Genomic DNA, 13,622 nt, shown 5'->3' on the forward strand with positions numbered 1-13,622 from the left:
CTGGCCAAGAGGCAGCTGCAACAGACATATAATTAGCTTTACACCAAAGAAAAACAGATATAAAGATAAAAACAAACAAGAAAAAACAGTTAGACAAAAACGAAGGACTGTTATGTTTAGTTTACGGACATTATTTTGAAGGGGACCGGTGTACTTCCGGTTTTAGGAGTTGTCAGATGAGCTTCAAGCCCAGACATGAACGAGTCCAGCTAACAGTGTCTAAAAAAAAGAATAATTTATTACATTTGTTTAAGCACGCTTCCTACATCCCCACAGTTTAATACGTTTTTTTTACTCTTCATTAAACTCTAACTTAAAATGTACAATAAGCAACATGTGGACTTTAAACCAAAACGACAGGGTGAAATGTTTTCATTGTGCCTGAGCATTCAGGTTTGGCTGTGGAGAACGGCGAGGAGCGAAAGGAAGGAAGTACTCTCTGGCAAACTGAAAGACATTATTTGGTTTCCTCAGCAGCAGCGACAGCAAGAAGTCAGACAGGAGGGCTCTGATCTCTGGGTGTTGTCTCAGATATGAAGTATGGTCCGCCTTCAGCTCCTCCTGTCACAACAAACTCTTCAGAGAGTGTTTTCGAGTAGTAAAGTCTGCATGAATGAAAGTACACTACTGTGTGTTCACCTTTCTGTCTGAGAACTCAGACACCATTTGCAAGTCTTCTTCCCATGCAAGAGGGATCTTCTCGAAGTCTAATCCACACACAAACAGCATCCATGAGTCTTCTTTAATTAGAAGATACAAAACCTTTTCCTGTCTGTATTAAAATATTTACTTTTCTCTGTCTTTGGTGGCAGCTGCACAAGCTTCATAGTGACGGGAGATCCCACCTGCATCCTGCTGACCAAGTGCCTAAGGACACAAAACCACATGCTTTATTTTTATGACAGAACAATATAAATCCAGTTTTGCAAAGTGATCTACAGAGAAGGAAAGCACTCAACATGCTATGCCATTTGTACGCGCCCTTCTTCCTCCTTTTACTCGTTACTGTCCCTGATTAGGGTCAAATCTAAATCTCCTGCTTTAATAATGTTTTAATCCTAGTTGCCATATGAGCTCAAATCTGTTTTCTTGTTTATTTTCAACCTTTATAGTTCACATGCCTTAGCCATATCAGCAGAAGAACATCAATTAGTTTGAGTATTACCTGTGAATTTGACATTTGCAAACAAACCTAGAGAATGTTCCTACAGTAACCAGGTCCCAACACTAGAGGGCAGTGTGTTACATGTCATTACTGTATAGGTCAACAATGAATATTTGCTCAAAAATCGTTGTTTTATTTCCATGAACCATAAAAATATGACAGTAATATACCAGACAGATTAACTCCCTTAAAAATCCAACATGTTCAAAATGAAATTAGTCCTCAAGTATTCTCAGGAATTTCAAGCACCTGGAAGAACCTTGTGTCTGAAACGTCACACTGCCCACGCTAAGCTCCACAAGTCAAACCCTGCTAGAATTTCAAAATTTTAAATGTCATTCAGTTCTTTAGGTACGTGTTTCCAACGTTTGGTCTTAAAACACCAAGAAGTTCTTCAGATGAAGACAGACATGATCAGTCCCACGATGATCGGTCCCAGTGTGCCCTCTATAATTAATGCTTCTCAGGTTTCTGGTCAGGTCCCTGCTTACTTAAAAGGTTAGGGAACGCTGTAACGTACCCACACACAAAAAAAAACAAAACAAAAAAAACAGTCTTGACCCATTTCTCTATAGCAGCTTCAGACCCATCTCTAAACTTTGGTTGTGGCTAAACAACTCACAGCTGCTCTTGATGAACATAACATCTATGAGAGTTTCCAGTCAGGTTCTCGTAGAGTTCATTCTACTGAAACAGCTCTTCTTAGGGTCTCTAATGACCTTCTGACTCACAGTGATGCAGGGGACTGTTCTGTCTTTGGCAATGTTGACCATCACCTGCTACTGGAGAGGCTGAGAGACTGGGTAGGCCTATCAGGATCTGCTCTGGAGTGGTTCTCCTCATATCTGAGCGTTTGTTCACTGTTCTCTCTCGGTTCTGGTCTATAGGGCCTTACATGGACAAGCACCATCTTACATTGGTGATCTTCTTAGTCCTTACAACCCCAGCAGGTCCCTGAGGTCCAGTGATCAAAGCCTACTGGTTGTGCAGCACCAGGCTAAAGACCAAAGGTGACAGATCATTTGCTGCTGTGGCCCCCAGACTCTGGACCTCTCTCCTCCTGAGCCTGAGATCAGTGGACTCAGTGGTCTCCTTTAAAAAGCAGCTGAAAACTCACTTGTTCATGCTGGCTTTGGTGTGACCTTCATCACCCTCTCCTTATTCTGCTCTTTCTACCAGTTCCGCATTTCCTGGCCGGGATCCACTGATTTCTCTCTTTCCTATTCATCTTCTCTTTACCTTGCCTTTCAGTTTTTAATCACAATTCTTTATTTTTATTATTATTATTATTATCTTATTATTATTTTTATATTTTTAATCAGTTTTTGAAGATTTTCTGTATTTTGAATTTTTTGTTCTTGTGAAGCGCCTTGTGATTTTTATCTTGAGAGCCGCTGTAAAAAGATAAGTTACATTTAGATTTTGATAGCAAGTTTTCTGTGACTGTTAGAAGTGATGCACCAGTAACACATTAGTGCACGGTCCTATTCACTGAGATTCACCCCAACATCTGGAAAGTCCATGAACTCACCCATCATCAAGCAGGTAGCACTGCCAGGCAGCAGGGGTGTCCTCCCCACAGTGAACAGTCCTCTGTACACCAAACCCCTCCAGGACTTCACCACCAACCTCCAGCTGCTTTAAACCCAGCTCATTCTGACCTCATACCAGAATAAATATACAGTTCATTATGCAGAAAGTCAGCGATGATGTTGGAGGATGTAAACTCACAAAAGTGGTGTGGCTGGTCTGTAATCTCTGGTCCAAAGAGACAAAGCTCATGTTCTTGGGAAGTTTCTTCCTTAGAGCGATCAGACGCATCATCAGCAGGCTGGAGCCCTCAGTGACCAGCCCCCTCAGGGCAGTCATGGGATAACAGACACTCTCTTTTGTCTCCTCCTTTACACACATTCAGACACAAAATGAAACAGCAGATCATAACGCCACTAGCTGGCTGGTTGACATCCCAGACAGAAGTCCTCTTAAGTGTAGCGATCATCTCTTACATGTCCAACAGTGGTAACTTTGCTGATCACCATCTGCCCGTCATGCTGCACCAGGTAACATTTCTTGTCCACACTGTGACCCTCCAGCTGAAGGGGTGTTGATGAAAAAGCGGTTCTTGGGGTGTTGGTGGTAAGCATGCTAGTTTCTTACTGTTAGTGATGGTAAATGATCATGTGACTCACCTCAACGTACTCATGGTAGTCCTCCTCCAGAACCTCCAGTTCAACACTTATGTAGGCTTACATAATCAGACACAGCAGAAGACATGGCACGATCATGCTAAACACACCTGTTAGTGTAAATCAGCGATGACCTCGTCCTCACCTGTGACCGTTGTCCCACAGGGGCAACCATCGATGACTCCCTGGCTTTGAGCATGCAGCAGCACGCAAGGCTGCTGGGCTCTGCGGGAAAACTCCACAGATACACTGAAGGTCCCAAGGTCACTGCCATTCTCTGACATCACCGCCAGAGACTCTGAAAACACACACCTCTGTAGCTCCGCAGGCTCTGGTGGAAGGACCCAGGTTAAACACGAGTCAGCTATAAATACGGTTTGAGGGATAAATCTTTATATTACCTTCAACCACAACACTACCAACGGGGCTAACAGAGATAGTGCTATTCACAGTGCTCACACTTGAAATGAATGGTGATGTTTTAGATTGACAAGAAAACTAGTGACAAATAGTCTAGGTGCTGCATGGTGGAAGCACTGTTGCCTTGCAGGTTTGAACCCCAGCTGCAGCTTTTTGTGCAGTTGGCAACACACACACACACGCACACACACACACACACACACACACACACACACACACACACACACACACACACACACACACACACACACACACACACACACACACACACTTGCAGCTTACCAATGGAAGACATAAATGTGATGGCTTCATCAGAAGCTGTCAGATGTTTTTCTTCTTCAGTCCCTGATTTGGCTCTAACGTTAGCATCGCTAGCCTCCATTATGCTAATTCCTGTTTTATCTCCCGACCCTAATAAGACCCTCTGTCGCTCAAACGCGACAGACTTTTTATTATGTTGTTTTACTTTTATTTGGTTTAGGAATTTTCTGGAACGCAGCGTCGAGTTGTCTAATTTAGGAGCAGTTTCTATTCGTAGAAAAGGAGAGAAAAGAGAGAAAACTAACCACGTTGTCTTGGTAACGACGCGGCGGTAACACCGTAAAGGTGTTTGTAGATGCGCAGCCAAAAACCGACACAAACTTTTTAATCCTCGTTTGTTGAACGAGCATTGCCACAAGAAAAGAATAAAGCTATTATTATTACATTTGAAACCAAGTAGAACAATAAAAAACAAAATAGTAATTAGTTTTAGCTTCTCTGATTGTGAAAAGGGTGCTCTAACTTATTAAAATCATCTAATGATGCAGGTGATCCGTCTTTTTCTTTCACATGGTACACCTGCTTGGCATGACACAATTAAGAAGAAAGAAGAGGAGACGATCTTTGATGAAGCGCCTCTCAAGGTAAAAATTAATACACCGTAAGAGCCAGTCACTACACAAGCAACAAGAGAGGGGAGGACACTTTATTTACAATCGCCATCTGTTCACGCGGTGCTGAAAGTAAAAGACGGATCACCTGCGTCATTAGATGATTTGATTAATTAAATAAAACAACTGGTTATATAATTACAATAACACAGCAACAGGCTTCCTAAAACAAAACCTGATTAAAAGCATCTGGACTTTACTTCATTGCTGACACAAAGGAAACGATGGAAACTCAATTCAAATTCAATTCAAAAATACTTTATTAATCCCAGAGGGAAATTGATTTCCTGAAACTTCTAACCGTGAGGCGCTGAAGCAACATCTTGAAGACTTTAGATTCAGAAATTAGATTTTTGTCAAATAAATAAGGTCCATAAATGATCCCGATTTGATGACATGGTGCGTCTTCTAAAAAGGGCTTTAGATGAACTTTTTTCAGCGTTGGAAAACTTCATCTTTGTTTTAAATGCTAGTGTGTGTGGGGTTAGCAACAGGGGAGCTGGCTCTGATAAATGAAATCATTCCAGTAACAACAATACTGTAACTGTAATCATCATGTAGCTGGACCAGGCCTTAAAGACTGTCTTCTTATCTCTTCTTCAGGTCCCTCTACCTCATCCTTCTACTCTTCATCATTCTCACTCTTCTTCTCTCACCTGCTGCTGCTTAAAGCAAACCTGAATGTCGTGTGTTCAGTTTAGCGTGTTTCCACTCCTGGTTTGTGTGATTATTATCCAGCCAGGCTAATTTTGACAAGGACATAACTTCACATCAATGTGTGTGTGTGTGTGAGAATGTGTATGTAGTCGTTTCACTGTGTAATGTTTCACTAAACGTGTCTAAAAGACATTCTGTGTAATGTGTAAATCTGCAGATGTTGTTCAGCTCCTTGCATGGACGAAATTTTTTGGGGGAGACATGCCCCCCCCCCCCCACTTTTTCCAAAATCAAGTTTTGACCCCTGCACTTTTTACCATCCCAAAACAATATTACGCTGTATTAAATTGACACTGGTTGAGCTCTAGGACCAAGCGGAAAACAACCGTTTGTGTTGAAGCCTGTTTCCCATTAGAGCATACTGTAAAGATTCCCCCCCCCCCCCCCCCCACACACACACACTTCTAAAGTGAAAATTACATCCATGGCTCCTTGTGTTGCCAAGTGTGAGATCATTTTCATTTGAGTGTGTAAACAATCGTAAATTTAATCTCCAGTTTGATTTTGGATCTGCTTTATTGTTTTCACGTGTTACAGGAAAAGTTGTAACTTAACAAAAACTGTAATAAAAAATAAAGTTTAACTAAAAACATTCAGAAAAGCATAAAATCCTTATAATTTCTGCAGTGATTGTAAGATCCTCGACGATCAGGATTCACATGCGCTGTGGCGACAGGACAAGTCTCTTTGTCAGTGTGAACCTCACTTCAGGCATCTGTTTGGCTGTAACAGGCTGGCTAAAGGCCTCTTTCTGTCCCACGTCACCATTCACATAGTGGAGGATGGAGGTGAAGTCCTCACCACTGAAATCACACGTATGTCACACGAAGAACATCAGCACTGATTATATCATCAGATGACAGATAATCAGAAAGAGAGGACACATTAAAGGTTTTTACAGCTGACCCCAGCCTTCCACTGGATGTGTGAGCGGCGTGTGATGAAAAAGGCGCGTTCTACGAGGGAGCGTCCTTCACACCGGGAGCGTTTCAGATGTGAAACGACAGGGAAAGTGTTCCACGCAGCTGGTGTCGCGAGGTTAAAACGTGACTGAAGAATTGCAACGCAAAGCTTGATTTCAGCGGTTGACGTGAAAACAAGCAAGGAGAAAGATGGCCGTATGTATCCAAAAAGGTATGTCGTTTACTCTGTTCTGTTTATGTCGGCTTGAGATGTTTCACAGGACATTACGTACTTGTTTTACTAGTTAAACAACTGGATCTGATCGTGACTTTTATTTTGAAAGTTCCCAGATGTTTTACATGGCTTTCGTGTTAGACTTCCTGTCTGGCCCGATCTGAACAGCTGAGTTTGACACGTTCTGGAAGTGCAGCACGTAAAAAATAGACTCAAATCATGAGATTAGCAGAGTGAACCGGCCCTACGCTTCTGGGACGGGTGGTGTCACAGCTGGTAGAAACACATCTGTCCGCTCTAACGGTGGCTAAGTGCTGGATTAACGCTTCACAGACGTTACACCAAGCTCACATGTCCGGTGGAGAGACTCGGGTAACGTGATTACTTACCTGGGACAGCGCTCCTTGAGCTGCTGACACACAGACTGGACGAACCAGCTCCCGTTTACTGGGTGTCTAAATGCTTGGTGGTCTTCAACAGTGGCAACAGCAACAAGAACATCAGCTTCTTCTGGGATGGACGGTGAACCTCCATCCGTCTCCACATCCTTTAACATCACCCCTCTCTGTTTCTGACGTCCTTGGCAGGCCTGGATCAGGAACACTTTGGGCTTCCCAGTGAGAGCTGACTGTTCAGTCGCCTTGAAACTTCTTGTAATTTCTTTAATGGCGAGGGGGTTTAGGTCAGTACCCCAAACCGCCCCCTTTTCTCCATGACTCAGAATGCAGCAGAAGAAGGCATCGCCATGCTGTAGAGCCTGCTGAGGAGCGGTGAACCTGCTGCCGTTCCACTCCTGAACGCTCAACCCCTGCAGCTGATTGCCATCGCTAAGCGAAGCTAAGCCCGCTACCGTGTGACTCATCTGCTCCCTGGTTTGGTCTTTACACATCAGCACTCTGAAGCCCAACCAGTGGAATACTTCTGCGAGGCTCTCTGTGGGAAGACAATGAAAAAGGAAATTAACCGACCAACAAACTATCCAAAAGGAGTTCCACAGGGCTGTATATTAGTAGTAGCCTATTTTAAAACCACAACTACTGTTTTTATGAATCCGGCACATCACGGGCAGCTTGGTTGTGGTGATGAGGAAGTGTAGGCTGGGCTGAAGCCTGACGCGGGTAAGCTGCACATTATTTCCCTCAGATTTTAGGAGTGGGTTTCCAGTTTGAGCCCATTCTTTTAACTTTCATTGATCCAATAAAAATGTGATTTTCAACAACTGTCAATACACTGCAGTACAAAGCCTATTGTCAACGATGAATACATGAATAAATAATAACTTTTCAAACTACACTCAGGTTTACGGTGATTGTCCCCAGACAATCTACGGAGTCCCCGTTTCAGTTATATCTAATGAAGAATTTGCATTTTGTGGAAGTAAAATAAGAATTCGACAAACACGTTCAGGTCTGTACTGGAAACACGCAGATTCATCGCGGGGTTTGCTGCAGCTGTTTCTGCAGCAGGTGGATGGAGACGTGCTCCTAAAGAAGACAATCGGTTAAACAGACCTGGTTTGAGTTTAAGGAGGCTGATGTTGAGCAGAAACACATCCTGAGTTAAATATTCTGGGTGAGTATCTAAAAGCACGTTAAAGCAGATGAGATGGGATGCGGTTCGTTTATGAACACATGATGAACACATGATGAACACTTGAGGCTTCCAAACTTTCTGAACATCTCCTGTTATTTAGTTTGAACCAATTTTTCTCAACAGTTTCAGCTGATTGTCACATTTTATTAATAATAAGCCACAACAGAGCTCAGTAATAAAACATATCTGCAATTATTCACTGAAGAAAACAACTCATGTGAGCAAAATAAAAACATTGAATTGATTAAGTGAATCAGGAAAGCAGGAAGAATTGTTTTTTTTTTAAATGTTTTTACATTTTCCACTTTGTTTCATGACGTTTGTTTACATTTTTTTTTTCCGGAAAAGAAAACTGCACACGCTCAACCTATTTCATCTGATTGAATGCTTGGTGCATATAAACTCACGGCATGATCGGATTAGTGTTCATGTAAACAGAGATTCGGGATTTCCGATCAGCCAAGATTTGAATCGGATTGGGGAAATTTAGCGCATGTAAACGTGGCTATTTTTAAAGGATATTAAACACATTAATTCCTGAAACGTTCTAAAAAAAACAACTTTTAGATGTTGTTATAGAAACATTATTATTATTATGAGATACTGCTACTATACTTCTTTCCCGCTCTCACAGTAAAACGCTTCCATACTAATCTCTGCTTGTACTGGTGGTTTAACCCTCTGGGGTCCAGGGTGTATTTAGCCGTTTTTGACTAATTTAGAGTTTTCCTTTGTATTTCCAAAATAAAAACCATAACCACTGCCTTATGTGGTATCAATCTTTTCAGCACAACCTGGACTTTATGAAATTATACTTATTTTTTATATTTGGACATAAAGGGGTTGCATATTAGACCTTAAATCACTCAAAAACACAAAATCCGAATTGGAAAAAAGTTGTTTATTTTACTGTGAAACCAACAAACATTTATGACGAATGTTTTTTATAATTTAGAATGGTAATCTAGTCTGTATATTTATAAAAAAAATATGAATAAATATAGCAAATAACAAATAAAAAAAAAAATTATTAGCCCTCTGGGGTCCAGGGTGTAAATCATTGTTTTTGACTCATTTTGGTTATTCTTTTGTATTTTCTAATAAAAACAACAAATATTGCCTTATGGGGTATCATTTTTTTCAGGACAACCTGGACTATCTGAATTTATACTTATTTAATTAATTTGGCAATAATCAACATGCATTTTGGAGTGGGGGGTGGCTCTGTCTCATGCTGAGATCTGCCAGCTGCGTGGCGCCGCCCACTCCTCTTGTTGGATCTCCGAGGAGCTGGATCTCTGCCTTCATCCTCTACCTCATCATGACCCAACTCTTCTATGAGGAAGGATGGATCTGCCACTTCGTCATCAACATCCTCGCTGTTTGCCTCAGACTCCGGCTGTGAGTCTCCTTCCACTTCCTCTGCTTCCAGTTCAAAAAACAGCCGTACTATCTGAACTGCCTGGTGGACATTTATCCTTCTCATCATCCTTTATATAAGTCTAATAAAAGCCTGCTAAACTGAAGAGACAATAGATCTGTCCGGATCACTCCAAAATATGAAGTTTACCGTCAATATCTGTCTAATTGTTTGTTGTTACTCCGTTCGCGCCACTCCTTTCCCCACGGAGCGGCTCCTTTTTGCGCACTTCTCGTTACTCGTGCGGCCTTCCTCTCTCTCTCAGCTACGTAATGATACTTTTTATCAATTAAATAGACCCTTTTACTGTTTGTAAACAATATGACGTCAGCGAGAATGCGCGCGCAGCTTGGCAACAGAGAATGGCGTTGTTTCAGGCTTTATCAAGCTACGCTGCGGGGTTATCACCGGCAAATCTTGAATGTTATATTATTAAACTCACTTTAACGAATGGCAACAGACTCCCGGATCCCTGTGGCATTACGGAATGGGTGGAAGATGTAGGTGCGTGGCCAGATGTCCAGTGGCCCGACATATATACGTTTTTAGTGGAGAGGCCCAGTAAGTACACACGTGAGAAGCTACGGGCATACAAATCGTTAGATGCATACAACTATGTTGTCTGTGGCCACGTACAGAAAGTAAAATATCACCACATAGACTCTGAGTTTTGCGTCTTGAAGGCAGAAGTCCTTCCTAGCCAAAGACAAGGACACAAGACTGCTATGTACGAGGCTTGGGTCATAGTAAACAAACCAGAGAACTACGTCTTCACAGCCAACTGTACCTGCATGGCAGGGTGAGTAAAGCATAGGTTTCTTTTTTAGCGTGCTCAGAGTACAATCGTGTTAATTTTAGAGAAATACAGTTTATACTAATATGCAGTGGGAAAATACAGATGAATTAGAATGAATTGTTAATTTGAAGCATGAAATAAAGCGTATAAATTTATATGTAATCTTAGTAGATAATTACCTTACCTGATATAAAATGGGCGCTACAAACTCGAGCATTTCGGATCGTGTTTTCCGTCCAGTTTTCATCAACCCTTTTGATGGCCTGCAGCCACAGACGCCTCCGATTTTGTTGAAATGGATGTGCTCCCTTCGGAATTCTGTAAAGTTTCAGTCCACTGCTTGAAGAGAAGCGATTCTGGCATCCATACACGCAATAACCCGACATTTTTATGTGCTCAGAACTTCAAAACAAAGGGTTTAAAACGCTGTTTTAGTATCGAGTGTGAATGAGGAAGCCTTCACTCTCGTTGCCAGGCTGCGCGCGCAACTTTTGATGACGTAGGTAGTAAAAGGGTCCATATGTGAGACATCCACCAACAGCAAAAGGATCTCATGTTTTTGTGGGTATTTTTCATGTTCACAAGCACATTCCCTCTCACGGATTACTAAACTGCTGTTTTGACAAGTTATCATATTGTCTAAAAATAGGTTGTTTTTTAGTTTAGTATAACTCCGCTTTTACGTTGCCTATTAACAAAATTAAAAACTGGGATGTAGTTTATAATCTCCTTTTTAAAGCTGAATTGAAATTGAAACTCAGGGAGGCGGAGTCTTGCTGTTACAGCTTCCCAAATCAGACCTGTTCAAAAGACGCGGGGATACGCGTCCGCGGACCCCAGAGGGTTAACTGAGTTTATGTGAAAATAAAACAAAAGTACATGGAGCTGTGATGTTTAGTGAGGAGTTCACTTCATTTTGGGAGCTGCTTTCTTAGCTGGAGCCTTTTTGGCTGAAGGAGACTTTTTCACCACCACCTTGGGGAACTTCTTAGCAGCTGTGGACTTCTTGACTGCTGCAGCTTTCTTAGGCTTCTTGGCCGCTGCCGGTTTCTTGGGTTTCTTGGGTTTCCTAGGCGCTGCCAGTTTCCTGGGCTTCTTGGCCTCTGCCGGTTTCTTGGGCTTCTTGGCCGCTGCGGGTTTCTTGGGCTTCTTGGCCTCTGCCGGTTTCTTGGGCTTCTTGGCCGCTGCCAGTTTCCTGGGCTTCTTGGCTTCTGCCAGTTTCCTGGGCTTCTTGGCCGCTGCGGGTTTCTTGGCTTTGGGAAAGGTTAAAAACATCTAGTCACTACAACATTTCGGTCTATTCTGGATTATGGAGACCTTTTGTTTATAACTGCCTCAGCACAGTGTCTTGGTAAGACTGATGTGGTTTATCATGCCTCGCTGAGGTTTATTACTGACTGTAGACCACTGACCCGTGGGATGGCCGCCTTATACTCATGATTTTATTTTCTACTTTATCACTGCTATTGTTTTTCGGATGTTTTTATTGGCTAGATGTATTTGCCCTGATCTTTATCATGTTGTACAGTGCTTTTTGATTTATATCTGTGAAAGGCGCTATATAAATAAACTTTTGCTTACTTACTTATCCACCAGGAGGTTGGGACATTGATATACATGCAAATGATCAGCTGTTACTTTGTGTTCTGTTTGCTCGCACCGAATTGGGCAAAAGGGTTTTTGTTCACTTTGCTCCTTCTGCAAGGAACAGGCTGCAGGAAAACTGGAAATTAACCGAGTTTATCTCCTTGAATACATTTAAAACCAGACTGAGAGCTCTTGAGACGGATTTCCTGTGTTGTAACTGCCTTCTGTAATTTAACACATAACATGTCTGTGGAGCAGAAAAATGTGTAGTTGTAACTTTTCAATCAATCAAAGCTTTATTTGGTTGCGGAAGGCGCAGCATCTCACTTTTGCTGCTTCTTGAGCAGGACTCCCTTTAAAATGAGGTTTTTAATCTCAATGGGACATTCCTGGTTAAATAAAGAATAAATAAATAAACCCCATGAAGTTGTAAAACCTCGAGAAGCTTTAAAGTTTTAAAAAGGTCTTGAAGGATTCAGAATCTCAACGACTGTTTTTGCTGCCATTTTATGTTCTTGATCAGGTGACTCAGATAATAGATTGTAATCTCAGAGACTGGTAGCTGCATGAAGAATAAAACAACACCTACGAGCATCTGTGTTTGTTCCCCCTCTCGAAGTGCCGTCTGAGAACTTCTCATTGTTAATGATCATACAGAGGCCCACAGGCTGGCTTCTGAGTTCATACAGCTCCTCCTGGAGAGCGGAGACACGTTAGGGCAGCATTACTGATCTTAGTACTTTAATTTAATTAGAGGTAAAATATGCGTGTTATTACAGTCTAATAATGAGTGTTTTCTTTAACACATCTGTTATCTCACACACAACAGCGTCTCCTGTTACCTGTTTGAGCCTCTTGGCCTCTGGAGCATCACCTGAGTGAAAGTGAAACAAACACATTAAACTCTGAACATGTTTGAATGAGAAACGTGTTACTAAAGTTGTCTCAATGACCATAAAGGGAGGACTCTTGTGCAGGTGTTGGTAAAAGGCAGTTGTCTTGTATGTTTGCCAACTCAGGGAGAGTTGTTTTAATCTCATCGTCTGTTTGCAGGAGGTCCAGGAACGCTTTGCAGGTGTCTTCTCCCTTGTTCATGATCTTATCCACCAGCTCAACAACGTGTCCCTCTATATTCTCATTTGGAATGCTTTTCAGATTGTTGTATTCCCGCTGAGTTATCAGCTTCTTCTCCAGAACCTTGTTGAGGACAAGTCTGTAGTCTCCACATAAACCCATGACAATATCTGTTTTGTTGCTCCTGAGCGTGTCTTTGGACATTCTGAATCTGAAAAAAATGTAATTAATACGAGTTTATATTCCGTTTCATTCCCACATTAGCTTGAATACTCTTCCTTCTGTCGCGTGAAGCAGAGAGGTTTTAAAAGCGAGCGGGGAAAACGAAACTCACGACTCTTTGTTCAAAACAAGAGTAAGCGTCTCATCAGAAAGCATATTTTACCGAGAAAGGTCGAGTAACACGGTGGAGGACAAAGATGAACGATAGTCCGTGAAAAAGTAACTGAGTTTATCAATGATCCGACCTGGATGGTTGTCGTTGCTGTCCCGTACTCATCCGTACTGCCAAGGCGCGCTGCAACTGCCTACAGGTACAGCAAGCCAAAAGGGACAAAACTCACAACTTATCCATTCAGTATGGACCAAGCCCCCA

At 42.1% G+C, this 13,622-nt stretch overlaps 2 protein-coding genes across 4 annotated transcripts; both read right to left on the reverse strand.

The window, feature by feature from the left end:
• Window positions 1-220: 220 nt before the first annotated feature.
• catip (ciliogenesis associated TTC17 interacting protein) lies at window positions 221-4,426 on the reverse strand. Of its 2 annotated transcripts, none has more exons than XM_054751969.2 (9): window positions 4,338-4,426; window positions 3,497-3,682; window positions 3,355-3,410; window positions 3,172-3,258; window positions 2,897-3,064; window positions 2,697-2,821; window positions 791-867; window positions 640-707; window positions 221-561 (listed from the first exon to the last, which is right to left on the reverse strand). In XM_054751969.2, the coding sequence occupies exons 2-9, from the start codon at window positions 3,633-3,635 to the stop codon at window positions 373-375; spliced, it is 909 nt and encodes a 302-aa protein (XP_054607944.2). In that variant the 5' UTR covers window positions 3,636-3,682; window positions 4,338-4,426; the 3' UTR covers window positions 221-372. The 2 variants fall into 2 exon arrangements, with proteins under 2 accessions (XP_054607944.2, XP_015812950.3); XM_015957464.3 differs by lacking the exon at window positions 4,338-4,426 and adding an exon at window positions 4,054-4,268.
• Window positions 4,427-5,917: 1,491 nt separating this feature from the next.
• LOC107384292 (caspase-3) lies at window positions 5,918-13,622 on the reverse strand. 2 transcript variants are annotated; one of them, XM_015957465.3, is made up of 6 exons: window positions 13,495-13,622; window positions 12,907-13,238; window positions 12,796-12,827; window positions 12,543-12,648; window positions 6,947-7,490; window positions 5,918-6,223 (listed from the first exon to the last, which is right to left on the reverse strand). In XM_015957465.3, the coding sequence occupies exons 1-6, from the start codon at window positions 13,524-13,526 to the stop codon at window positions 6,076-6,078; spliced, it is 1,194 nt and encodes a 397-aa protein (XP_015812951.3). In that variant the 5' UTR covers window positions 13,527-13,622; the 3' UTR covers window positions 5,918-6,075. The 2 variants fall into 2 exon arrangements, with proteins under 2 accessions (XP_015812951.3, XP_015812952.3); XM_015957466.3 differs by having other exon boundaries at window positions 13,413-13,548.

Source organism: Nothobranchius furzeri, chromosome 11 (assembly GCF_043380555.1).
Source record: "Nothobranchius furzeri strain GRZ-AD chromosome 11, NfurGRZ-RIMD1, whole genome shotgun sequence".
NCBI classification, from domain to species: Eukaryota; Metazoa; Chordata; class Actinopteri; order Cyprinodontiformes; family Nothobranchiidae; genus Nothobranchius; species Nothobranchius furzeri.

What these genes read in the sequence shown, in the direction of transcription:
- catip (XM_015957464.3), bottom strand. Translation starts at nt 4,153, where the DNA reads ATGGAGGCTAGCGATGCTAACGTTAGAGCCAAATCAGGGACTGAAGAA. An exon ending in CACATTTATGTCTTCCATTG is followed by an intron (nt 3,683 to 4,053) that starts GTAAGCTGCAAG and finishes TCCTTCCACCAG; the next exon opens with AGCCTGCGGAGCTACAGAGG. An exon ending in CTGAGTTCTCAGACAGAAAG is followed by an intron (nt 562 to 639) that starts GTGAACACACAG and finishes TTGTTGTGACAG; the next exon opens with GAGGAGCTGAAGGCGGACCA.
- LOC107384292 (XM_015957465.3), bottom strand. Translation starts at nt 13,526, where the DNA reads ATGAGTACGGGACAGCAACGACAACCATCCAG. An exon ending in AGGCCAAGAGGCTCAAACAG is followed by an intron (nt 12,649 to 12,795) that starts GTAACAGGAGAC and finishes TCCGCTCTCCAG; the next exon opens with GAGGAGCTGTATGAACTCAG. An exon ending in GGGAACAAACACAGATGCTC is followed by an intron (nt 7,491 to 12,542) that starts GTAGGTGTTGTT and finishes GTCTTCCCACAG; the next exon opens with AGAGCCTCGCAGAAGTATTC.